We start from the raw sequence: 26,078 nt of genomic DNA on the forward strand, positions 1-26,078 counted from the left end.
CACTATATAATGCTGGACAGTTTAATGAATAATAATGCATCATGTTATTTCAAAAATTCTGAGTAAAATCTGATATCAGATTGTCAGACTGAATTTATGAACTCACCCACTTAAAGATGTTGCAATTTTTTCCAAGAGTAGTGGTACCATCAAAATCTAAACAATAACCTTCCTAGTGCTTTTGTTACCTCCACAAGTTATCTCATGACAATTTCCAAGTAGAATAGGTCTGTATCATACTCTAGTATACTCTTAATATATGGAAACACGACATGGTCACAGTGTGTTTTAGAAGGCAGAAACCTTGGATCAGACCCACAGCACATTTTTCTCACTGCATCTTTGCTTTGAGATTTAATTACTATTATGTAATTATTCATTTAAAAAGTAATAGTGGCTGTAAAAGTGTATTTCACACGTTGGCAGTTAAATTTCACAATTAATCCACAGGCCACATGCAAACCCTATCTGGAATATTTATTTTGTTCGTTTGTTTTGAGAAACAGCAATGTATCCATCCACCCATAACTACTATGCAGTGTCTCCTGCTGTAGGGCTGGTTGCCAGACAGTCAGCAAGCACTTCCACACACTACTTACATAACATAACATTTATGCATTTGTTATTGTATATTCAGTCCCTTAACTGTGGAATACACTGGCCAAATTTCCCACAGGTATTATTAAAATAAAATCATACCTAATGTAATGAACAGCTTTTGAAATGCTCACATTTTGCTACCGGAGATTCTGACACAGATGTATGATAAGCACAAGGAAATAGTGTGTACCTACCCTGAGCACTTTGCTGGCATTGTAGATGTTGTCCACATATGTGTTGTAGAGGTGCAGATGCGGACAGAACTGGTCGAAGCCTTGTCCAAAGTAGCCATTCTCCAAATTTACCAGGAGAGATCTACAAAAAACATGTTAGATATAATCAAATACCAAAAACACCATACCTAATCATTTTAAAGCAAAAAGTCATTTGAGTGCAATTTTCAAATCTTAAGAGCTGAAACTTTAAACTGTAATCTATGTGAGATGAAATATCTTAAATCAAGGCAATACTTATCTTATATTTAGTCTCCTGCATGAGAGGTTATTTCTTCTTACCAAATTCTTACCAAGAGGATTTTACTTGTTTCAAGCTGTTTTTTCTTTAAACATTTACTCCTCCTAATGAGATAATATAGCTTGCAACTGAGATTTTATTACCGGAACCAGTAACTTGCAGCATGAAACTAGAATTACCAGGGTGTGTGATCAGAATCAGCTTTATTTGCCAAGTACGTGTGATACAAGGAGTTTGACTCCGGATTTTGCTCTCTCCTGTGCACCATACAAAATACAAAATAACAAATAATAATAATAAAAATGAAGAATAAAGTATTTACAAGAAGAAAAAAAACAAGATATATAATATATGTACATGTAGTGCAGTGTAGTTCAGTACAATGTGATGGTTCATACAATGGAATTTGGATTACTGGGAGATCAGGGAGACAGCCTGGGGGAAGAAACTGTTTTTGTGTCTGGTAGTCTTGGCATATAGAGCTCTGTAACGCCTACCAGAGGGAAGCAGATCAAACAGTTTGTGTGCAGGGTGTGAGGGGTCTGCAGTGATGCTTCCTGCCCGTTTTTTGACCCTGGACTGGTATAAGTCCTGAATGGAGGGCAGGTCGGCCCCGATGATTTTTTCTGCAGACCTGATTATCCGTTGCAGTCTGTTCCTATCCTGTTTGGTGGCCGATCCAAACCAGACAGTGATGGAAGTGCAGAGAACAGACTGGACGATGGAGGTGTAAAAGATGGTCAGCAGCTCCTGAGGCAGGTTGAACTTCTTCAGCTGTCGCAGAAAATACAACCTCTGCTGGGCCTTTTTGCTGATGAGGTCTACGTGGGACTTCCACTTGAGATCCCGGGCGATTGTGGTTCCCAGGAACTTAAAGGAGTCCACAGTAGACATTGTGTTGTTGAGAATGGTAAGAGGAGGTAAGGTGGGTGGGTTCCTTCTAAAGTCCACTGTCATCTCCACAGTCTTGAGCGGGTTTAGCTCCAGGTTGTTCAGACCACACCAGAGGACCAGCTGGTCTACTTCACGTCTGTAGGCAGCCTCATCACCGTCACTGATGAGGCCAACTACTGTTGTGTCATCCGCAAACTTAAGTAGTTTAACGGACGGGTCCCCTGAGGAGCAGTCGTTTGTGTATAGGGAGAAGAGCAGCAGGGAAAGAACACACCCCTGTGGGCCGCCGGTTCTGATGGACCTGGTGCTGGAGGTGATGCTCCCCAGCCTCACCTGCTGCCTCCTGCCAGTGAGGAAGTTGTAGATCCACTGAGAGGTAGAGGCCGGCACTGTGAGAGCTTCAACACTGGCAAGTCTAAAACTATATCAAAGTCAGAGTTTCTTATTTCTTATTTTTGTCCTTTCCATCTCTTCACATTAAGAACGTGACTTTGTACGGCATTTGATCCAAGAATTGATCCAATCTGATAACCTATAATAAATAAGGAGTGTGTTCAAAGTGTGTTTAAAGCAGTGTAACATCTGTTGTCTTGCCATATGTCTTATATTTTCATTTTAACCTTGACCACCAATGGTCTTTATTTTGTTTTTGCATCCTTTGCTCTTCCCATGTGGAGCCTTTGGATGTAGCTACTGAGTACTCAATAAAATATTTGCTTTAGGTAAACTGATTTCTGCTAGCAAGCCAATTTGATTTCTAGTATGGAGCCAAATCAGGGACAAAAGTTTCATTCATTTGAATAAAGATTTTAAATTGAAAGTTGAAATTTTGATTTTGAACTTGAAGTATTTTTGTTTAAATGTAATTTTATTCACTTTTTGGAAAAATTATCTATTTTCAATTTTCACTATATATAAATATATAAATATTTGAGGGTTTTTTTTTCAGTTGCAGATTTTGTGTTTTCAGATTCACCTCTTATTTTTTTTTACAGATTCAAATGTTTTGGGTTTTTTTTGGTTTCAGATCCATTCAGTTTTAGGTCTAGTTTCACACTTTTGGCCCAGATCTGGCGTGGGGGCGTGGCATCAGCTCAAAGGGGCATGGAATCATGAGTGACAGCATAACAATAAAAGCTGAGGACCTTCCTCTATCACATTGCCTTAAGGAAACGTAGGTACAGCGAGAAGTATGACTCCACACTTTCTATACACCATAGACATAAAAAAAAGATAGTAAAACTTGTTTTAGTGTATCTGCACTAGTTTTATATAGCTTTACTTCAGGACAAAGACACTAGTGTCTAATTTTAAACACCTTTCCTATATATTGGCAAAACAATTCTTGTATATTGTCATTGTATCCACACAAAAGTAGGTACTTGTTTTTGGTCTGACCCCACTAGTTTTAATATATCTAAATCCGATGTAAGACTGCCACTAACTAAACTTATTTTTGTTATTGATTGATCTGCCATCAATGATTAATCATTTAGACTAAAATGTCAAACAAATAAAACAAAAATAAAATGCCAAATGATCAACACAGTTTCTCAAAGCCCAAACTGACAGTACAGCAAGTGATAAATTATTTTTTATCCCATTTGAATTGTGCTGCAAATTACACGAGGTTTGTCAAATTGAAAAAGGTAATTTTGCAATTTAAAACAGCAATATTAGATGCTTTTAAAAAATGCAGGTATTTGGCCAGATTAACCAGTATAGTTCATAGATCACTGTCACTCCTTTTCAGATGATGCAATCAAGCAGCTTAACATCTTTACTGAGTCACAACATCATACTTAAATTAAACATAGGGCACAGCAAAACTCACTGTTTCAATATTTATGACATTTTTTGTGCATCACAAATCCTTGACACATTTGACTCCTTTAAAAATGTCCCCCAGTGAGCATTTAGCCTCCAGTCAAACCTCATTGGAATTTGAGTTAATGCACATTACTGCCTGAGAATGCACTGCTGCTCTGCATCAGTGAAAAGAAGGAACTCAGATAAGGTGAGATCACATCTTAAGCATCACTTTCAGCAAAGCCACACATGTTTAGAAAGAGTGCGGAGGTTGAGCAAAGTTCAGAGGATTGCCTCCACATTAATGGGAGGTTTAGCTGGCAAAGCTCTGTAGTGTCATTTGTATGCCTCTCCCTGTGGGCGACACAATAATTAGGACCCAAACGTAGGGTCTACCTTCAGGGCACCCAGGGCCACTTTGTAGTGAGAACATGCCTGCAGAACTCAGGAACAAAACAACTTGATCAAGGCAGAGGCAAAGCAGTCATTCAGTCCGTCAGGCACATTACAGTAACACGGACACAATTGGTTGGGGGTGTTGACACTTGGGAAGGAGCTTGTTATCCCAACTTAGAAGTACCACATAAGCACACACACATATACACACAAAGTCCTACACTCTAATGATGTTCCCAGAGACTTCTGTTCGTACATGCGGTAAGAAAGAACACTTTGCTGTTGAAGTTGATTTAAATAGAATTTAATGAAGTTGTGCACCAAGGTAGCCTCTGTTCATAATCAGGAGATGCAGGAGCAGCCGAGAGAGTTCTAACAAGGGCAAAGAGCAGGAAAAAACGTGTTTCCATTTCATACCCTTCTCACTGCCAGAGGCTATAATGATAAATATGAAATTATGGATTACATTTTTTATACGTTTTTCACAGCAATTAAATTGTCTGGCCATCAGCAGCAGGACAGAGATAACATTTGTATTCCGAGTATGTCACGTTAATCCACATTAATTCCGAGCAGCTACAACATCTGGGCTGATGCAACCTCAACCAAACAATCCAGACCGAGGCGCCTTCACTTGAGAAAGACTTTAACAGAGGAATATTAATTATGACACAGTGTCAGCATCTGCTTCTCAACATAAATGACTACATCTTAAATGAATGACCATAACTCACTCATAAGAAAACAAAGCAATAAAGCAACACTATATTGCTCTGTGTGAAATGTACGATGTAATTCATGCTGTGTTGAAACATAGTGATTCATAGCAATCTATTTCTGATGTATCTCTCTGCACCTATTCTCATTATGAACCCCTCCTTCTCTTTCAAATCAAGTGCAGACTGTATGCATCTTACTGGATCCACTGGCTGCTCTTTCAAATAGTTGATTCTTGTTTGTACTGTTAACCAGAAGTAGAATGATTATCACATACCATATCAATATATTTATGTGCCGTCCTCTTATGTAACTAAACAAAACTTGATGAAGGTAGCATCCACCAGCACTATCACATCATCACATCGGCAGTATGTAGATAAGTAAATAAAGACAGAAACATCAGAAGAATATAATTTCACTGAAAAATCATCTGATGAAAATATTTTTTTGTCATAGACCTACACAGGTATAATCCTTAGCAAGCCTGACCTTCTTCAAATACACACAGCATTCTGTGGCCCTGGCAAACGCACAAGCCACATAAGGAGCACAGAAAAGAAAAGGGGCTGCTGAGCAGGCCTGCTAGGTACGCCACGGAAACAGCCATTTAAACAACTGTTACTCAACATCTTTCTGACCAACGAATGATCCATCGTTCACAAGACGAACTGGAGCTACATCTTGCAGCAAAACCCGCCTTTCACGACTGTTAATCATCGCAGAGACTTCTCCAGGCATCTCCAACAACTGATCCTGGAAGCTACAGTACAACTAGCAGGCTGCACCATCCACTGACATGACAGAAAGATAGACTCCAGTAAGAGCAGAGGAGGAGGACTATGTGTTTATGTTCAAGACTAGTGCTCAAACAGCAGGATCACAGACACCCACTGCTCTCCTGACCTAGAAGCAAAGCCGGTTGTCTGCAGACCCTACTATTTGCCCAGAGAGCAGACAGTGGTAATCATTACTGTTTCAATTCAATTCAGTTTATTTGTGTTCATTTTTATACTATTTTCCTAACATGATGTGCTTGATGGGGTTATTAGTGACTTCTGATGAAACTTGTGAGTTCAGTATTGCCCTCTTTTAGCTTCATTTTTATGATTAACATTAACATTTTTTATTCCAGAAAAGGCTAGCATACAGTACCTATAAAAAGTATTCACTCCCTTGGATATTTTTCCCTTTTAACAGCTTTAATAAATGGAATCACAGTCGCTATACTTTGGCATTTTTTGACAAGAATTTAAAAAAAAATCTTTAATGTCAAAGTGGAAATAGATTTCTACAAAGTAACGTCAATTAATTAAAAATATATCATGCAAAATAAGTGATTGCATAAATATTCAACAACTTTACACTGGCATAATTAACCAATTGGTATTACTGTTCTCACACTGAGTGAAATGGAGGTCCGCTGTAGCCAGGCTGACAAAGAGTCACAGCTCTGTTGAGCCTTGTATTCCTGCAGGTCTTAGTAGTGAAGGCTTCATGAGTTTCTTCACCAATAAAATCACTAACATCAGAGAAAATCATTAAAGATCTTCCCACAATAGCCAATATACTGACATCTTTAGAAACCTCTTTTAGTCCTACTCCATCTCTGGGCAGCTTCCTGCCCATAGACCTCCCTGAGCTGACCTCCAGCATTAATAAATTTAACCCAACTACATGTCTCTTAGACCCCATCCCAACTGAGCTCCTCAAGGACGTCTTTCCCTTGATTGGCGTTTCCTTCTTAGATCAGATCAACTTGTCTTTAACAACAGGTTATGTACCACAGGTGTTTAAAACTGCTGTTATCAGACCCTTACTTAAAAAACCTTCACTTGACCCAGACATCTTAGCAAATATAGACTGATATCCAACCTCCCATTTTTGTCCAAAATACTTGAAAGAGTGGTTGCAGGTCACTTAACTGATCACCTACACAGGAATAGTCTGTTTGAAGTGTTTCAGTCTGGTTTCAGAACCCATCACAGCACAGAAACAGCACTGGTTAAAGTTACAAATGACCTCTTCATGGCATCTCCATACTCGTTCTACTGGATCTCATTGCTGCCTTTGACACTGTAGATCACAGCATTTTATTACACAGATTAGAACATGAGACCAGGATCACAGGGACAGCACTAGGCTGGTTTAAATCTTATTTATCAGATAGATTTCACTTCATTCATATTAATGATGTTTCCTCTTCGTATATAAAGGTTAATCTCGGTGTTCCACAGGGTTCAGTGCTCGGACCCATCCTGTTCACCTTATACATGCTCCCTCTAGGAAATATTATTCAGAAACATGGCACAAACTTTCATTGTTATGCTGATGACACCCAGCTATACTTATCCTTAAAGCCTGAAGAAACAGAGCCGTTAGCCAGGCTCCAGGCATGTCTTAAGGACATAAAGGACTGGATGACCTCCAATTTTTTATTATTAAACTCAGACAAAACTGAAGTCATTGTTTTTGGCAGCAAACATCTCAGAACTAGGATAGCTTATAATAGTCTCTCTCTGGACGGCATTACTTTGGCCTCCAGTACAACTGTGAGGAACCTCGGAGTTATCTTCGATCAGGACGTGTCATTTATCCATCACATTAAACACATCTACAGCCTACAGCTGATCCAGAATGCAGCAGCTGATAGTGAGAGATTACAGGACTGCAGTGGACAACTTTGTCACATGGAACGGGAAAAACCACCTACAGCTCAATGTGACAAAGACCAGGGAACTGGTGGTGGACCTGAGGAGAAGTAAGGCTCCAGTGACCCCTATCAACATCAAAGGGGCCACTGTGGAGGACTACAAATACTTAAGGGAAGTACTTGGACCACAAACTGGACTGGTGCAAGAACGTGGGCACTGTTTACAGAAAGGGCCAGAGAGAGAGCCTCTATTTTCTGAGACGGATGAGGTTCTTCAACATCTGCAGGACGATGCTGAGGATGTTCTATGAGTAGGCAGTGTCCAGTGCCATCATATACGCTGCTGGGGCAGCTGCCTGAGGGTGAGGGACACTAACAGGCTCACCAGAATCATTAAGAAGGCCAGCCATGTTGTGGGAGAAGAACTGGACTCTCTGACAGTGGTGTCTGAGAAGAGGATGTTGTCCTTATTTTGGACAACATCCTCCTCTCATATATGGACTTTGCCTCTCAGCCTCTCCACAATGTGCTGATCAGCTACAGGAGTTCGTTCAGCAACAGACTCTTACTGCCACGATGCACCACAGAGCAACACAGGAAATCATTCCTGCCTGTCGCCATCAAACTGTTAAACTCTGCACTGTGACGGACACAGATACTTTTATATGTACAAGATATATATATATATATATATGTTACACATGTAAATACCTGTAATTTTAGATTTATACTACACATGTAAATACCTGTATTTTTTAGATTTATATTTATCCTGTTCTTTATCCTATTTTTATATCACTTTCTTTCTTGGTCGGGAAAACGGCAAGTCCAATGTCTGTACAAAAAAGAGTTTTTTTTTCCCTGAGGGAAAAAGGAATTCTGATTCTGATTCTGAGCTATCAGGCACCCCTACTGTGGAACCAGTTGCCAATCTGGGCTCAACAGGCAGACACCACCTCCACTTTTAAGACTAGACTTAAAACCTTTCTGTTTAGTAAAGCATATAGTTAGCCTCAAACAAAGTGTGTAGGGCTGGTAGTCACAGTTACAGTCACTTCTTGATATAGATCCACAGGTAGAATAGGTCTGACTAACTCTTAGTTATTATATCATAGCTACACTTCTATAGGCCTATGCTGCCGGGGGACACAAACATGATCCACCGAGCAGTTCCTCCACAACACCACCACCATCTCTACTCCCTCACCTCCTCTCCTCTTCTTCCTTTCCCCTTTCTCTCCTCTCATCAGATCAGCATATAGATAGATAGATAGATAGATAGATAGATAGATAGATAGATAGATAGATAGATAGATAGATATACTTTATTGATCCTAGGCTGGGAAATTGCAGTGCAGCAGCAGCAATACACACAGCAAGCTAAACAAAATGTTAAAAATAGCAAAATAAAAAGTGGCATATATGAAATATATATACAAGGCAATATAAAAAGTATATATACAACAGTAAACAGTGTAATGTAGTGCAAAATAAAGTAGAGGTAGAGTGTAAGGTGCCAGTAGAATGTAAGGTGAGTGAGTAAAACATATATGATTCATTATATTATCTCACTAACTGTGTGTTCAGTTCTCCTCATAGTTTTGTGTCTCCCCCTCCCTTTTTTTCTCTCTCTGTATTTATCAGCAGGTCTCTCTCCATCCAGATCTATTCAATTTCAATTCAGTTCAGTTTATTTATATAGCGCCAATTCACAACAAAAGTTATCTCATGACACTTTCCAATTTGAGCAGGTCTAGACCAAACTTCAACATTCCCCTACATGTTGAACTGCATCCGGCCCTCTGACAAACCCAATGTCTACTGTCTACATCTGCCCATGTTGTTCTTCTATGTAGTGCTATTATAACTAACTTGAACAACATACCAGCTAAAAAACAAATACATACAATACAGTCTTTCAGAATTCCAATTATAACAACTTGTCATGTTTGTCCTTTGTAATGTATGATGTTTATGTTTCTCTCTCTCTCTCTCTCTCGTTCATCCTCTCTGTTCTGTCTACCTCTTCTTCCCCCCTTCACCCAGCCGACTATCAGCAGGATAGTTCTCCGTGTGGGCTGGGTCCTGCTCAAGGTTTCTTCCTGTTAAAAGGGAGTTTTTCCTTGCCACTGTCAGGTTCTGGGTTTCTGTAAAGCACCTAGAGACAATTTTGATTGTATAAGGTACTATATAAATAAAACTGAACTGAATTGAATTGAGATCACCTGGGTTTGATTGTAGTACAAGGACACCTGTGTCTGGAAGGTCCAGTCACTCCTTAATCAGTATTCCTGGCTACATTTACACCATGAAGACAAAAGATCACTTCAAGCAACCCAGAGAAAGGGTTATTGAAAAGTATAAAAGAAATTCCAAGTCTTTACACATCCCCTGGTGTTCAGTTAAATGCATCATTAAAAAAATGGAAGGAATATGGCACATACAGTATACCCATAGTATCTGCCTAGAGCAGGCTGTCCTCATAAAAGTGTGTTGCTTACATTTTGCTGTATTTTTTCTAATGCTTGCTTTATCTACCAAAAAATGTTTTACACTTGACTAGAGCTGGGCACCACTACCAAAATGAAATCTAACTTTCTGTCACGGCTTGTGTTTTGGTTATGTTTTGTCTTTTGGTTTCTTGTCCTCATGTCATGTTTCATGTTTATCTTGTCATGGGTTTCCATGTATTAGGTTCCAGGTTTTTGTCATGTTCTGTTTGATTTTGAAAGTGTCACTTTCCCTGTGTGTCTGTTTCATGCAGCTTTGCATTAGTATTGTATTTAGTATTTAGTATTGCTTTCTCCTCCCTAATGTGTTGCACCTGTGTCTTATTGTCTTATCTATTTAGTCCTTGTCTTCCCAGTTACGTTTGTCAGTTCGTTGCATTTGCTTTTGTACTCATGCTTGTTTGCTTCATGCCAGGAATTGCTTTTTCTCGTCATGCCATGTTTTTTGTCGCCACAGTTTTTACTTGATTCCGTTGCTTCAGTAAGTGCGTGATTTTAAGTTTTTTGACATAATTAAAAGAATATTATTTTGGACCGCTGCCTCCCTGCCTCTCTTTGACTCTGCATCGGGGTTCAGCCGTCTGTGTCAGCGACACCTTGTGACACTTTCTGTATTAATAGTTTAGCATTTAGTATGTTTCCATTTAAAAAGAGAAGCCAAATTTATGTAATGTTAAATGTTATCAAAACACAGGCAGACATACAACGACTGAATAAAAAAAAAAGCTTGACTTAAATCTGGAACTATCTGATCAAAGAACATGAATCATGAATCTACCTAGATGTTCCATCCTTGCTAATGGATGCAGAGGAGCTGCTGAAAGATGCACCAACATGCCTTTTACAACTTGTCATACTATTATGGGGAGCATGTTGCTAAGTCTGAGGGTTTGTTTGATGCTTCCTGTCATCTACATATCTATGTGAGTTAATTATTATCACTGTTATTATCTACTATTTTTGGCCCTGTCACATAGGTATTCAATGTGTACCAAATGTGAAAGTGAAAGAAATGGAAAGAAGATGCAATCTATGATCAATCATTTAGCAGTGGTAACACATTGTCTCTCCATGGACCATTTTCTTAAACAGAGTGCTTGCCATTATGTTTCAACCATTGATTCAATAAGGGGCTCATAATGAAGATGTATGGGAACTGCAAAATCATTTATCCAATACATCAGACTGTGTAATTCTTCAATCTTCATTGTAGCACTATCAACAAGGAAGTCTGTCTTTCTGCAGAGGATTAGAGCCTGAGGGAACCCACATCACTCATTATTTAGTCTGGAAATGGAATTCCCAATTAAAGGTATCACAGTCACCTACTCCACACTTTGTCAAGCTGTGCAGCCTGACACTCAGAAGCACATGCATTGTTTGATGTTCTGACTATAAGCTGCAAATCAGATGCTTTCTTCAGATTTGGAAGCTGATTCTCCACACTATAATCTGCCTTAACTAAATAGTAAATTAAAAAATGCATTGGTTATCTGATTGCCAGCAAATTTAGGAAGGAAGCCAGAGAGTGACTCAGGGTCAGGGTTATCACAGACTTACACACCAATAAGTCACTGTCAGCATGTGTCCACAGGCCAAATTTCAAGACAAATGCATCGGGTTTGTATGTTGCCTGCAATTACATAATTATGAAAGTTTATGGGTGGTTGTACATGTTTATAAAGCCCATTGCTGCAAGTACGCAGTGTTTACATATGCCTATAGAGGCAGCAAATGAATTGAATCAATTGAAAAAAAAAAAAAAAAAATCAGCACTTTAATCAATAACAAAGGTAATTGTAGTTGTCAGTTACAACCCTAAACATCAGACTAAAGCCTGACTAAATTGACAGTACAATAAAGGTACTCTACAGTACATGTAATTTAATTAAAAATGTAATTAAAGATTGATCTACTCACTCAGCTCCCAAATTGTTGAATGCTTCAGAAGCAGTGAGAATACTTAATGTAGAAAAGATCAAATGATCAATCTCTTTAAAACAAAAACATCATTTTTGGTATCAGCTTTCAAAAATCTATCATGAGCTCTAATTTTCAACTTTATTGTTTTATGGATACCATGTACACATGTACTCACTTCAAACCCTTTATTTATTTAATCAAGTCTCCCTTTAAGTCTTCCAAGTGCCCCAGGGAGAGTTTAGTTTTATAGCACCTTGACTGCAAGATAAGCCTGATGTCTATACATGTGGTGGTCAGCAGGCCACGTAGGCAGCAAGAATTCTGTATTTTTCTTCGATAACTATAATACTTTTGACCTGTGATATCATGGACTAATTATAACTAATATCCATTAGTGTATCCACCAGCGAAATGAACACCACTACACTACAACACAATATCATTGACCGCTGCTAATGGAGAAGATAAGGACTTGCTTTGGTAAACTAAAACTTTATCTGGACTGCATTTTTACAACAAAAACAAAGACAATCATCATCCCTTACCACCGTATCCAAAGCATGGCTATACTATAAATTATTCAGAGGATACTTACTGGTTTACTGAATGAATGGCTTTAATTGAACTGAAGATACTTTCTCTAATGTTCTGCCTCAGGGTTCCTTTGGCCTTCAAGATCTCCACAAAGTACTGTGTGAAACAAGAGAGGAGTGGGAGATAAAATGAAGTTATTTCTCAGCATTTGTAAAAAATAAATAAATAAATAATATTAAGTTGTAATCGTATTATCTCTCACTGGAAATGCCTTTGATGAATGTTTTTTGTTTATTGTTTGTTTGATAAAGGAGGTGCTTTTAATGCTGACATTCAAATTTCTCTCCAAACATGCAAAACTAATGACAGACTATGGTCGGATAGGTTTCAGGTTGGTTCAGTGTACAAGCTTAAACCGGATTTATTTCATTCAAAATGACTGAATCAGCATTTGTCAGGTGTAGGTGTAGAGAGCTATTAGTATATAGATAGTTAAAAAGACGCCAAGGTGGTGCTTCCTGTTTGCCCTGTTAAATTACTGCAATATTCCATTAATACCAACACTTCCTGTATCCGTTTCAAATTAAAATCTCTCCAGTGTTTCAGTTGACAGAAACCTTTCATTTTATTGAAAGGTTTTTACTGTGACACATTTGCAGGAATGTGCTGTGGAAATCTCACTGAATTGCAAGGTTCCCATAGACATCTGAAATGTAGCATCTGCCTTATTTTCTGAAATTGCACCAGGCTAAAGTTGTCTTTTATTTATTATTTTAATGTTACAATGTCCTCACTGCTGGACTAATAAAGGTTTATCTTATCTTATACTTTAGAAGGAGAAAACTTAAATGGCTGTTGTGAAAAAGACAATGTTGTCCACAAGCACCACAATCCAATTGTGGTGCTCCTACACTCTCATTCACAGACTGAAAGGCAGCGGCTGCCAAATCAAGTGTGACACCAAGTAGCAAAATTCACTGTACTGATCTAGTCTGCCCTCTCACATTTTTACACTGGCCCAATCGATTACATACTGTACTAAACATCTATGACCAATATAATGTGTATGTAGTGATGAAAGTGATTATTACACATTAAGAGAGATGTTACAGAGAAAATAACACCAGTATGTGGTTTACCAATATTATCAAGTTTATAAGTATTTAATTTCTTATCTGCTTTGTATTGATAAACATGGTAAGTAGTGGTCCAAATGCATATTATATGTGAATATGGTTATTACACAGAAATGAGGAAAGCATTATCATGTTTATAATTCTTTCCTCATTTCTTTAATGTGATTTATCTGCATAATGGCTTTACACTGGTTTTGTATGTGTATTTTCCTGGATAAAAGGAACAGTCGTTTTTATTACTGTCAAAACTAGATGGACTGAGACTTATATGGACTTGAGGAGACTCTTACTTGATGCCCTGTCTGTGTTATCTTTGAATGCCTTTGAATGAAAGTAACCCTTAACGAAAAGGCTAGTTTCTGGTAAAACATATACTGTATTGTGTAATTGAACTTAGAGGTTGCTAGATGTTTGCTCTACAACCCTGACTGACTGTTAAAATTTTATGGTACTGTATGTCTGCCTAATGTGAAGCCAAAATACAGAAGGATGATGTTGTACCACAACACTCACAATAATGTGACAGCTGTGCTGGTCTCAAGTCATTTGAAGTGAAAATGGGATTAGCAAATTGAATGTGCACTAGGCCTAAAAATTACACATAACTGGAGTGAACGGGTGGAGGGTGAGTAATTGTGTAGAAATGAGGCTGCAGTGGTGGGTTTGAAGAAGAGTGCCATGAATGCTACCGTTTATTCTGTTAAAAAGTACTGCATGTTATGTTTCAGTGCTCCATTAAAACATCTGAAGCACACTGTTAGTGTAGTATTGCTTGTATGTGTCAGTACAGCCAAAGTGTGAAAAACAAAAACATAATTTTTTGGTTTGATACCACTACATTATAACCACCATTCCAAAAACGTCAAAAAACATCCACATCAGTTAATATGTTAATATATATATTTATATATATACATTATTCTTCCACCCCTCTCCAACTGCAAAAATTTCAAAGTTGGATTTGTCTCTCCATAATACTATTTTCCACTGATCTTCATTCCAATCTTTGTCAGTTTTAGCATATCTTAGCCTTTTAATTCTGTTCCCCTTCCGAAAAGTGATTTCTTGGCTTCTACGCTTTCCATTCCTGATCAAGTTTTTCAAACCGTAGAAGAGTCAACTTGGCATCCCGATTAAGCTGTCAGTTGTCCTTTTTTTGCCCTTGATCTCTCTTGATCGTTCACATTTCTTTAGAACAGCCTGAATATCACATCTTTGTTTGTTTGGTTTCCCCTTGATAGCGTTTTCTGTTATTTTTAACATTGAAGGCACATTTCCTGTATTTTCTGGTTGTAGTACAGAGACTGAGAAATAATTATATATAATATTATATATATATATATATGTGCATTATAGCATTGCTAAAATAACAAATCTAATGGTGGCCATAGACTTTTGCACAGTGCTGTGTACATATTTTTAAACCCAGATCCATGAGAAGCTGCAGCTTTTATTTAATGCCAAACTATAACCTGTACTGTACATTTACTGCTAAACTGACAACTTGCTACCTATTCTTATCCTTCTTTTCCACTCCATTCTCCACCACTCTTACTGCATGAAAACGACTCTAGGCCTCATAACTACTAATTGTCGACACAGGGCCTAAAGTCTCATAGGCTAAACACCCATATAGCCAGGTACTAGACCTGGAAATATCGGTGTTTAGCCTATGAAGTCTGCATTCATCTGTATTGTAAATCGCCATGAACAAATAACTGCCAGTGGCCTGATGCTCATTCTGTCTTGCTCAACTACACATTGCCCACATAACTGCAAATGATATGCAGCTGCTTTACAAAGAATATGAGCTCAGTTAGATAGATGGTTAAGCTGTAGTTCAGGCTCAAAAATGCAACTTTGGAAAGGTCTTTGACTTCAGTCCTCTGGCTCTACCCCGCTGAAGCAGTTTGACATCATGAGCACAATAGCGTGCTACACTTCTAATTCTTTGAAAGTCTCTCGAGAACAGCGTGCTACACTTCTAATTCTTTGAAAGTCTCTCGAGAACAGCGTGCTACACTTCTAAATCTTTGAAAGTCTCTCAATGGTGGATTTGGGCACTTATACCTTTGAGGCTTTTCTTTAAGAGCTCTCTTAGTCTGCACTGGGTTAAAAAAGTGTTCCAACTGCTACAGTACGTACAGTGGTGACCAGTTCAAGCTGCTGGCAATAGCGTTGTTCTGTCTTCACCAACTCTTCAGCTGCCCGGTTGCGTTTTCTTTCCCAACGTTCTCTCTGCTCCAGGATAAAGGTGCACCCAGGGGGGCGAGACGGACCAGGAGAGAAACTCATGGCCACAATGACACTGCAGACACACAAGAAATCAGACCAGGACAGGCACTGCACTAATTATGAACCAAACCATTAGTCACAAAGGTACAGATTTCCTCTAAAAACTACACATTAAGAAGAAATCAGTATGAGACAAAACAAAACATTTATGTGATTTGTGAAGCCATCCTGTAAATTAGTAGACTGTATCTTTGCCTTTATTGAAATGTGATATAAAGCCATTGTGTCATTAAATGAATATTACACAATAAAGTCTTTTTAATAAAAATTATACATTTTGATAAGAATCCTTAGATTCACTCCTGACAAACTTGACAAAACTGAAGAAGCTAACACAGCTTCACAATAAAAGAATTTCACTTAATACTAAATTTACCTTCAAAGTTATATTCCATCAACACTATTTTTATGTTCAGTGCCTATCAAATCTTATAATTCAGGAGTTTTGCTTCCATGAGCAGCCTACACCGTGGAATGCAAAATTTCGATGACATGCCTTTGGTTTAATCCCTGAATGTAAAATACTCATAAACAAATGAGACATACACAAACGGCTACAATGACTGAGTGAAAGTTTTAGCCATTTCCTTAAATGCTTCTTCTAGTCCAACTCACTTAAAATTGTCATATCTATGACGCTGTACAACAGTACATAGAAAGATATCAAACGTCTGCATACTTTTGTCTAACGTTAATGTTATGTGAGAGGGTAGTATTGTTGAATCTGTCACTATGCGAAGACGATATTAAGAATCCCTGTTGCGTTTCAACAGCAAATTAGCGTTATTTGTTACTATAACGCTGCTTCGTGCGCGAAACATGAGTTAACGTAAATATCTTTACACTGTTTAAATATTGTCTGTTAAAGTAGTGAAAGCCTTACCCTGACCCAACGTCTCCACTTTTAATCACGGCGGTCTTTTCTGTTTGAGCTTCCTTTTTCCGGTCTGGGCTGTTGAGGTGCACGCTTATTGGCTGCTCCACACGGAGGAATGACAGGAAAAACCACCCGCTCTGGGCACACTACTGGAATGGCACGGTAGTAAATATGTACAGAGTGATAAAACATTCCAGTAACGGACACAGAATGCCGTAGCGTTCTTTCTTTTTTAATTAATATTGTAGCGTTCCTAAGTGTAAGGGCTTCCAAACTCACTGTTTTTGCTGACAAAAACTCAAGAATGTATAGTCTTTGGAGCTAACCGACACACTCTGTTTATTAAGTTATTTTTCCCGCGAACCCTGCAACAATAACGTCGCCTCTTGATCACGTCACACTCGCGCCCCCTCCTACATGCGTCCCCCCCTTACAGTAGGAAAAGTCCTTTCACAATACACAAGGAAATAAAATACACAGGTGAAAAAAGATGTGTATGTAAAACACAACACATACAGCTGAAACAGGTCATGAGGCAATTATTCAATAAACAAAACTGTAAAACACAGCCTAGGTAACCCACAATAATAATAAACACACAAAAATACAACAAACACCCCCCCCCCCAAAAAAAAACAAAAAACAAAACACATGGAGTCAGTAAACATGAATATGTATAAAACAAAATACTCTTGGCCGGGCAATAATCTGTTCAGGGGAATCACCAGCAACTGAACCAGGACCAATATCACAGCCCATGTCTTTGCCAAAGAGAAAAACGCCCTCAGGACTACCAGGCGTGGCAGCATTCCCCTGCAGAACAGCGGGTGGGGAAGGGGAGAGGAGATTTCTTGACGAGCCCTCCAAGGGAAAAGCCACAGGTATATTGTAGCTCTTCCACGGTCTGAAGAGGGGGCTCCCCCCCAAATGGACTAATCTGATAAGCAGTTTAAAGCAGCTCTCTGTGGGGTCATTCAACCACACAAGATCCCTGACCTTGTAAAGTTTGTGCCTCAACTTGGTATCATAGAAAGTCTTTTGCTTTCTGCTTGCCACAATGTTGTTGTCCTTTGTTAGACTAAAAGTAGTGTCCAAGCGCCTGAGGAGAGAACTAGCAAAGTCCTCCAGGGACCCATCCATTGTCCTGCCTTGCATCAGTGGCCCCAGCATCTCACCCACCGGCGTCTGGGCCTCCCGGTTGCCTTTAGAGGTGACCAGCAACTCAAGTATGTCGGCTGCGACACGTTGGAAAGGGCTCTCCGCCTGTGAAGTTCTCATAGGGGCATGATGTCAGGGTACTGGGGACTTCCTGCTGTGAGAGGCATAACACCAAGCTTTAACATCACTGTACACAGTGGGCCAATAACATACACCTCTGGCACGAGTAAAGACCCATTCATAGGCAAGGTGAGCTGTCAAAGGTGTGCCATGCAGGTATCCGAGGACCTCGGAGACCAAGACAGCAGGGACCACAACTTGTGTTGTTCGCCCCACATCAGACAGCCACAGACAGCGTGACCTAGAGGTTGGAGAAGCCACTTGTGATCAGCGGGTCACTGGTTCGATTCCACCACCGGACGAGCAGGAAAAATTTGTGTGTGGTGGAGTGATTAATGCAAAAAATGCTCCATTTGCCAGCTGATGTGCCCTTGAGCAAGGCGCTTAACCCCCAATTTGCTTCCCAGGTGCTTGATGCTGCCCACTGCTCCTGTGTGTTTCACTGTATGTAATTTGCTAGGTGTTGCATGTGTGTTCAACTAAGGATGGGTCAAATGCAGAAGATAAATTCAGTGTGTATGTAAAAATATATATACTGCCGATAAAGTGATTCTTTTTCTGTATTTATGTATTGTGGGTGTATGATTGGTTACAAAAAACCATCTGATGTATGCGGATGGTTTGGTTATTTTTTCTCCAAGCAATGTTGGCCTCCATCAGCTGTTGAATGTCTGCTCTGTATGTGGTGTTGAACACAACATAAAATATAATCCCAGCAAGAGTTATGTTCTTATCTGCCGCATTACAGCGGACCAAAAAATGACTTTTTCTGATTTTAAACTGTCAAATAATAATACTGCTCCTTGTAAACAAGTCAAATACCTTGACCATTTCCTCACAGAGGACATGACAGATGACGTTAGAATATCTCTGTTCAAAGTGTACTGTACACCGCATACCTGTGGGTTAACAATAAAAAAGCAAGCATGAAAAAACTACAGGTTGCTTTTACATCTAGATATATATATATATATATGTATTAGGGCTGTCAAGTGATTAAAAAAATGTACTCAATTAATCACAAGATTACTTTGCTAATGCTAATATTATTTGTATTTTGTTGGGGAGAAGTATGTGGTGTTGGAAATAAAGAAATGATATTTTATGGTTAAACCTTTAACATACTGTGCCTGGCATTACAGAGACAAAATGAACAGTCCCATTTTACGGTTAAACCTTTAACTATGCTGTGCTATACAGGGCAGATGCTCATAGGGTAAGCTCCTTGCTGCAGCGATCATGTTGCGAGTGCTATCTGTTCCTATAGTTGTGACCTTATCAGTTATTTTCCACTCATCAGACACCTGAATGAACTGCTTTGCGCATGCATCCGCGAAGTGTCTTTCTTCGGTTTTCATCACACCTAATGTGAACGAGTGCAGCTGCCATTTGTCAACGACAAGGTGTGCTGTTACACCGAAGTAGTTCTGGTTATTCACTGATGTCCAGTGGTCGCCAGTCAATGCGATAAACGGAGCTTGAGCAAACAGCTCCGTTTTCACAGCCTTTTCACTGTCGTAGAGCTCGTGGATTCTTGCCACAACAGTACCCCTGGAAGGTGCTTTGTAAAATTGGTCACCTGAGGCAATCTGGATGATTTCGTGAAGCCCCTGATCTTCAACAATGCTGGTGGGCCTGCAGTCCATAGCAACCCATTTAGCCATTGCATTTGTTAGTCTAGTTGAGGTTATTTTGCTGACGGGTTTACCCTGGTTGCACTCTGTTATTTTAACTTGGCGGACATGACTTCCAGCAAGCTCTGTTCTACTGCTCCTGCTAGCACTAGCATACATGAAGTGCTTGGCCTTGAGGTGATATTTAAGGCTCGTTGTGCTTCGGTGATACGATAAAACGTCACGACAGTATTTACAGACAACTCTGGTCTTGTCTAAATCCCCACCTGCAGTTTTTACGAACAGGAACTGATTCTGTATAACGCCTATGTCCGACGCCTCCTCCTCAGCCATCCTTCTCTCTATATATATATATGTATAGACATATATAGTCGATCCTCCGCCGCTGCCTCCCGACACGGAGCACCTTAGCTGGACGGCGGAGAATGAAACCTTCGACCTCCAGCTGCTTTCCGTCAGCAGTGCTGTCAGCGGTGCTTGCGGTGATCAGCGCAGTGTGTACAAGCGGGTATAAAGTTCTTGATTGGTATCAGTGAACTTTTAACGAGTACGAGTATATTAACACAGTATCGGTATCAGTGCATCCCTAAATATGCACTCTATTGAGAGCCCTCATCTAGATTTAAAGGGTGAAGGGTGAGGGTGAAGTACTCCTAATATCAAATGGGGGACAATTTGCAGACTTTGAGAAATGGGCTGTTGGGGATGTTTTATGTTCTTAGAGGAGAACTGGGGAGATATTCACTGAAAAAAGAACTCTGAGGTCGAGTAAAATATATTAAGAAAATGGTCACAATATCTACACTGTAATATTAAGTTTCAGTGACAGCTTAATTCAATTGTGAATATATAGTTCACTGCAAGATAAGAGTACGATTTTTCATATATTTTCTAGTAATATTTACTCATTTCATAGTCCTTGCACATAAACCTAAAAATATTAAATACATTTTACTCGAAAATGCAGCCTGCTTGAAATCTGCGCATGCTCACTGAACAGCCTCGCGAGGTTGCTGAGCTGCACATGGTCCTGGGACCACTTACTGTTACCGCCGACATATGCTTGTTTTTTCTCCGAATCACCGTCATCTGCACCTGCTTTGAATGCCGTTTGAATTTTCAGCCAAAAATTTCTTCACCGTGCCAAGAGATACATCCATTCATGTTTTCTGTAGTAAGGCAGTAATATTAGTTGTTTTATTTCATCCTATTTGACTTTTTCGCTCAACGCCACCCCATCCCCCACTGTGAACTTCAGGGGGTTGGTGCCAGTTGCTTGTTATCTGTAGGATTAAGTACGAATATTAATGTATTAATGTTTTGATAAATGATTTTTGTCAATAATTATTTATGATGTTGTTTGCTGTAGAATTGAAATGGTGTGCAAAACTCTGGAGTTCGCTTTGTTGTGTGTATCACTTCAGTAATGTTATGTGTGCACTGAACCGCAAAATGGTTGGCAAAATGGCAAAAGGGTTCACAAAAAGAGGTACGAGATAAGAACAGTTCTGTACTTACAGGTACACTTTTGAAGAAAAAAGTACAATATTGGTCTTTAAGAGGTCAGATATGCAGCTTTTGAGTGACAGAAAGGGTACAAAGTGACAATAAATATAATATTTTATACAATAAAATAAAGTACAAATTTGTACCATTTCATCCCAAGGGTATTTTCAGGATAGATAGGGCTGTCACAATATCAGATTTTCACTAAAGGATTATGATGGCCAAAATAATCGCCAGGATACTTTTTCTGTTACTTCCATCATGGCTGAGACAACGCCCATCACCGCACCAGACTTGTAAAAATCCCAGAAACACCGGCAAAACACACCAACATATGCCACCACAGTCCTCCCGCTGACTGGCTTCTCGTCTCCTCTCTCCTCCTTTTTCTCCCACGTCAGAGCCCTTCATCAGGTCAGGTACCCACAGATAGTTTTAATGTTGTGGAATTTTACGGGCGGTTATGCGGGTGGGTAAATAATTACATACTGGCCATATACCGTATTTTCCGCTCTATAAGGCGCACCTAAAAGCCTTCAATTTTCTCAAAAGCCGACAGTGCACCTTATAATCCGATGCGCCTTATCTATGGATCAATATTGGTCAATCATGGCTACCGTAGTCAGGGGGCGTGGCCGAAGTAACAGATCTAAGCGACGGTACGGTGAAGAGGAATTCCAGTGCAACACCATTTGTGTGTGTGTGAAGACTCCGAGATGGCTCCTTGCAAGAGACACGCTTACGACGCAGAGTTCAAGCTGAGGGCTATCATGCAGTAGAACATGGGAACAGAGCAGCAGCGAGACACTTCAACATTAACGAGTCAATGGTGTGGAAATGGAGAAGAATTCGAGGGATTCGTGGATGAGGAATAAGCTGATAAAGTGAGCTTTACGTGTTTCTTTTGTGTGTTCACAACTGAACAAGGTTGGTCATATTGTGAATATGGACATTAACGTTTGAGCAACATTAACGTTTGAGTTATTGTTAAATGGTTATTGCTTTGCACTATTTCGAGAGTTACTATATTGTTATTGCACTTACGTTTGAGTTACCGTAACGGTATCAGACTCTTTTACGTGTTTACTGAATCGAGGAAAAGTTCCCGTCCACTACGTGATAAAAATGTTCCACTGCCTGTTATACCTTGCTGTTGTTAAAAGATAAACTGTGTCGCGAAAATACTACGTCGCTGACATTACCTCGGGAAAAATAACACAGCTGTTTATTCATTTTGGGAGTGAACGGGGTTGTTATATTGTTATTGCTTTGCACTATATCGAGAGTTACTATATTGTTATTGCACTTACGTTTGAGTTACCGTAACGGTATCGGACTGTTTCTTTTACGTGTTTACTGAATCGAGGAAAAGTTCCCGTCCACTATGTGATAAAAATGTTGCACTACCTGTTATACTTTGCTGTTGGTAAAAGATAAACTGTGTCGCGAAAATACTACGTCGCTGACATTACCTCGGGGAAAAATAATAACACAGCTGTTTATTCATTTTGGGAGTGAACGGAGTTGTCAGAACGCTGGTTTGTATTCTATTAATAAAGTTTGACTGACTTATCTGACTGTTTTGTTGACATTCCCTTTAGCGCAGCTCCATCTAGTGGACGCAAAACGCAACCCGAGCCACTGCTGTAGCTTCTATCCTATGCGCCTTATAATGCGGTGCGCCTTATATATGAAAACAGTTTCAAAATAGGCCATTCATTGAAGGTGCGCCTTATAATCCGGTGCGCCTTATAGTGCGGAAAATACGGTAATATGTGCATTAATTACATATGGTGCTCCCGATTAAAATTAATTAGTTAAAAACAGGAGGAGAGAAGGGGGAGAGAAACGTTGATTGATGGATGAAATGGAGTGCTATTATCGGCGTGCTAGATCGACTTTATTCCATGCATACCGAGCCGACACGATCTGATCCAAAGTTTTGGGTCGGTATCGGGTCTATTGTCCAATCCCAAATCGGTAACTACAAAATAACAGCACACAAAATGCAAAAAAAAATTGTCATTGTTCCACCAAACAATATAGTTTCGATTCAACGGATTCCAGATTAACCTCAGTATGCATAATTCAGTTTCATGATATCTGTTTGGAACAAGCAGCATACCTGGCACAGCCAACTCAAGAAAAAATTCAAAACAGAATGGGTTCCACTAATCAACGATGAGGAAGTAAAATGGGACAATGAGAAGTTTTGGCAAGCAAGAACCTTGAGGACTACAGAAGAATCTACATCCTCATGTCCGAAACGAGTGAAGCCATCTCTTGTAAGTCCCCACATCTTCACCCTCACAAAAGCTAAGGCATTATACCTAGTCATATTGTGTGCACATGATTAGTAATCAGTGATATCTGCTCCAATAAAGGAATCATGCATTGTGGGGGAGGATGCAACCTCTGTTGATGTTCATATCAACGTAGCGCTTGAACAACACAGAAAGTTGCATCCCGACATGAAGCTGGTAAAAGACGATGAAAACCTTTGCATGGAGACGCTGAGAAATAGCAGAAGGAATGTCTACTGAGGAAAAGAAAAAGGAAGTATTTTGTCTAAATATGTTGATATGAATGTTTGTTGTTTTTTTTTAAAGCATGCTGTACATACAGAGCAATCAAATAGCAATGAAAATAGAAGTCCGCCAGTTTAAAATATGCAGTGTAAATATTTAAGCAATATTTACTTTCATTTTAAACATTGACATTGTTACATTTGACATGAAACTATATTTGTTGTCAACTTTTGATGGTCTTTTAATTACTGTCAATAAACAGTCAAGAAATTATTATTGTGTGGACAATCCTGGTACATTTTTGTCTCCTTAAAGCCCAGAAATGCTTGTTACTGGGGGTACCCTAATAAGTACCTTAGAGTACCCTTTTAAATGGGTATATTGCTGTACTATAGTTGAGAGGTGTCTTACAGGGTACACAGTTGTACTTTAACCCTCTGAAGTCATGTGTAATTGTCAGTTGTTGACTATTTTTGATTCTAATTTTATATTTCAACTTAGAATTTTTTTTATCTTGCCATTTTGGAATCATTTTTGATCAGCACAACCTCACAAGTGTGATTTACTGTTGTTTTTTTCATTTTGACATACTGTATTGACACACTGGACCTAAAATCACACAAAACTCTAAAATCCGACTGGGGAAAATGCGCTGAATGAAGTGCGCTCAATGCGCTGGTGTTTACTGCGTCTTCTTGAATAAAATGCGTGCCCCAAACGCGCACCAAACGCGCACCAAACGTGATGGCAATGGTCATGAAAAAAACAGTGCGTATATTTTTTATCATAACTCGGGTTTTACTTACTTACAATTTGATAAGGTACACAAATGTACCTGCACTGAAGGGTACACAGCCGTGAAGCCCCTCACTCCGCTCGGCGCCCTCAGTCCTCGCTGCTCTCAGCTCAGAAAGGAAGGAGGCACTGTAATCTATGATCCAGCCTTCGTCTGTGTCTGTAGCCATCTCCATCATGGCCGATCGCGCTCAGAGAGCTGCTGTGTGTTTGTTCTTCTCAGAAACTCCGACCTACTCATTGTAGGCGCGTCGCGAGTCAAACTGAAACTTAACAGTAAAGCCGGGTATACACTGTGCGATTTTTTTCAGTCGCGGCAAAAGCTACTGCTCACACTGTACGAGTGAATCGCTCAGAAAATGCTCCTGTCTGTTAAAGTATCCGACTTGCGCATGCTTGAACTGCGTGGTGAATAATAAACGGTGCGGACTTTCATGTCTTGTTCTCTGTGTTTGAACATGAGCATGACAGCTCCTCAGGACATGCTGGACTCAACCGGACCAATACAGACATGCGCGAAGTTAAACCCGCGAAGTTAAACTTGAGACTGACTCCAAGTGGAATCACATATTACAGAGCCCCAAAGATGTCTTTTTCAAAGCCTGCAGTGAAGAGAAAGGTCGGTGATGAGCACAGACAATTTCAGGAGAAATGGGAAGCGCAATATTTCTTTGTTGAGCACAGGGGCGCCCCAACATGTCTTATTTGCACTGAAAAAGTTGCAGTGCACAAGGAATACAATTTGAGACGTCATTACACAACTAGACATGCTGAGGAGTACGAAAAATACCAGGGAGATGAGAGAGTCAACCAGGCTGCCAGTCTTAAAACATGTTTAATGAGGCAACAAGATTTCTTTAAGAAAGCAACCAAAGAGAATGATGCAGCAGTCGAAGCTAGCTACGTCGTTAGTGAGATGATTGCTAAAGCAGGAAAGCCATTCACAGAAGGTGAATTTGTCAAAAAGTGCTTAATACAGGCTGCACATATTGTCTGTCCAGAAAAGAAAGGGCAGTTTAAAAACATCGGCCTTTCTGCCAACACCGTGGCAGAGCGCATTTCTGACCTGTCAAGTGACATTTATGATCAACTGCATGAAAAACCCTTGGGCAATTTTTGAGAGAGTTGCCACCCAGCTTCCCTGAACTTTCCCGAGTGTTCAAGCGGACCATGTGCCTTTTTGGGAGCACATACTTCTCCACCTTGAACTTCAACAAGTCCAAGTACAGGTCCAGACTTACTGATGAGCACCTTCAAGCCCTACTGAGGGTCTCCACTGCTTCTTCCCTCAAGCCAAATGTGGCTCGGCTATGTGAGAAGAAGCGCTGCCAGGTCTCTAGCAGCAAGAAGTAGGCAAGAGAAGCCTTGTTCAGAACAGTTCAGGTTTAATGTTATATTCATGTTCAGAAAGTTTAAGGTTAAATAACTATCAATACAGACATTTGAAACTGAATAAAAATAATTAATTTCTCTAATCAGCCAGTCAGTCAGTTAATATGTGGTTTCTTCAGTCGTCTGT

The 26,078-nt window shown here is 39.6% G+C and overlaps 1 protein-coding gene across 1 annotated transcript in view; it reads right to left on the reverse strand.

The window, feature by feature from the left end:
• arhgef39 (Rho guanine nucleotide exchange factor (GEF) 39) overlaps nt 1-16,982 on the reverse strand; it is a 75,963-nt gene extending 58,981 nt beyond the window's left edge. The window contains exons 1-4 of the mRNA XM_046378855.1: nt 16,825-16,982; nt 15,792-15,954; nt 12,572-12,666; nt 795-915 (exon numbers count right to left, since the gene is read on the reverse strand). Of these exons, the coding sequence (XP_046234811.1) occupies nt 795-915; nt 12,572-12,666; nt 15,792-15,941 (366 nt within the window). The 5' untranslated portion in view covers nt 15,942-15,954; nt 16,825-16,982. The remainder of the gene's footprint in view (nt 1-794; nt 916-12,571; nt 12,667-15,791; nt 15,955-16,824) is intronic.
• Between the last annotated feature and the right edge of the window lie 9,096 nt (nt 16,983-26,078).

This window comes from Scatophagus argus, chromosome 22 (genome assembly GCF_020382885.2).
Source record: "Scatophagus argus isolate fScaArg1 chromosome 22, fScaArg1.pri, whole genome shotgun sequence".
Lineage (NCBI taxonomy): Eukaryota > Metazoa > Chordata > Actinopteri > Scatophagidae > Scatophagus > Scatophagus argus.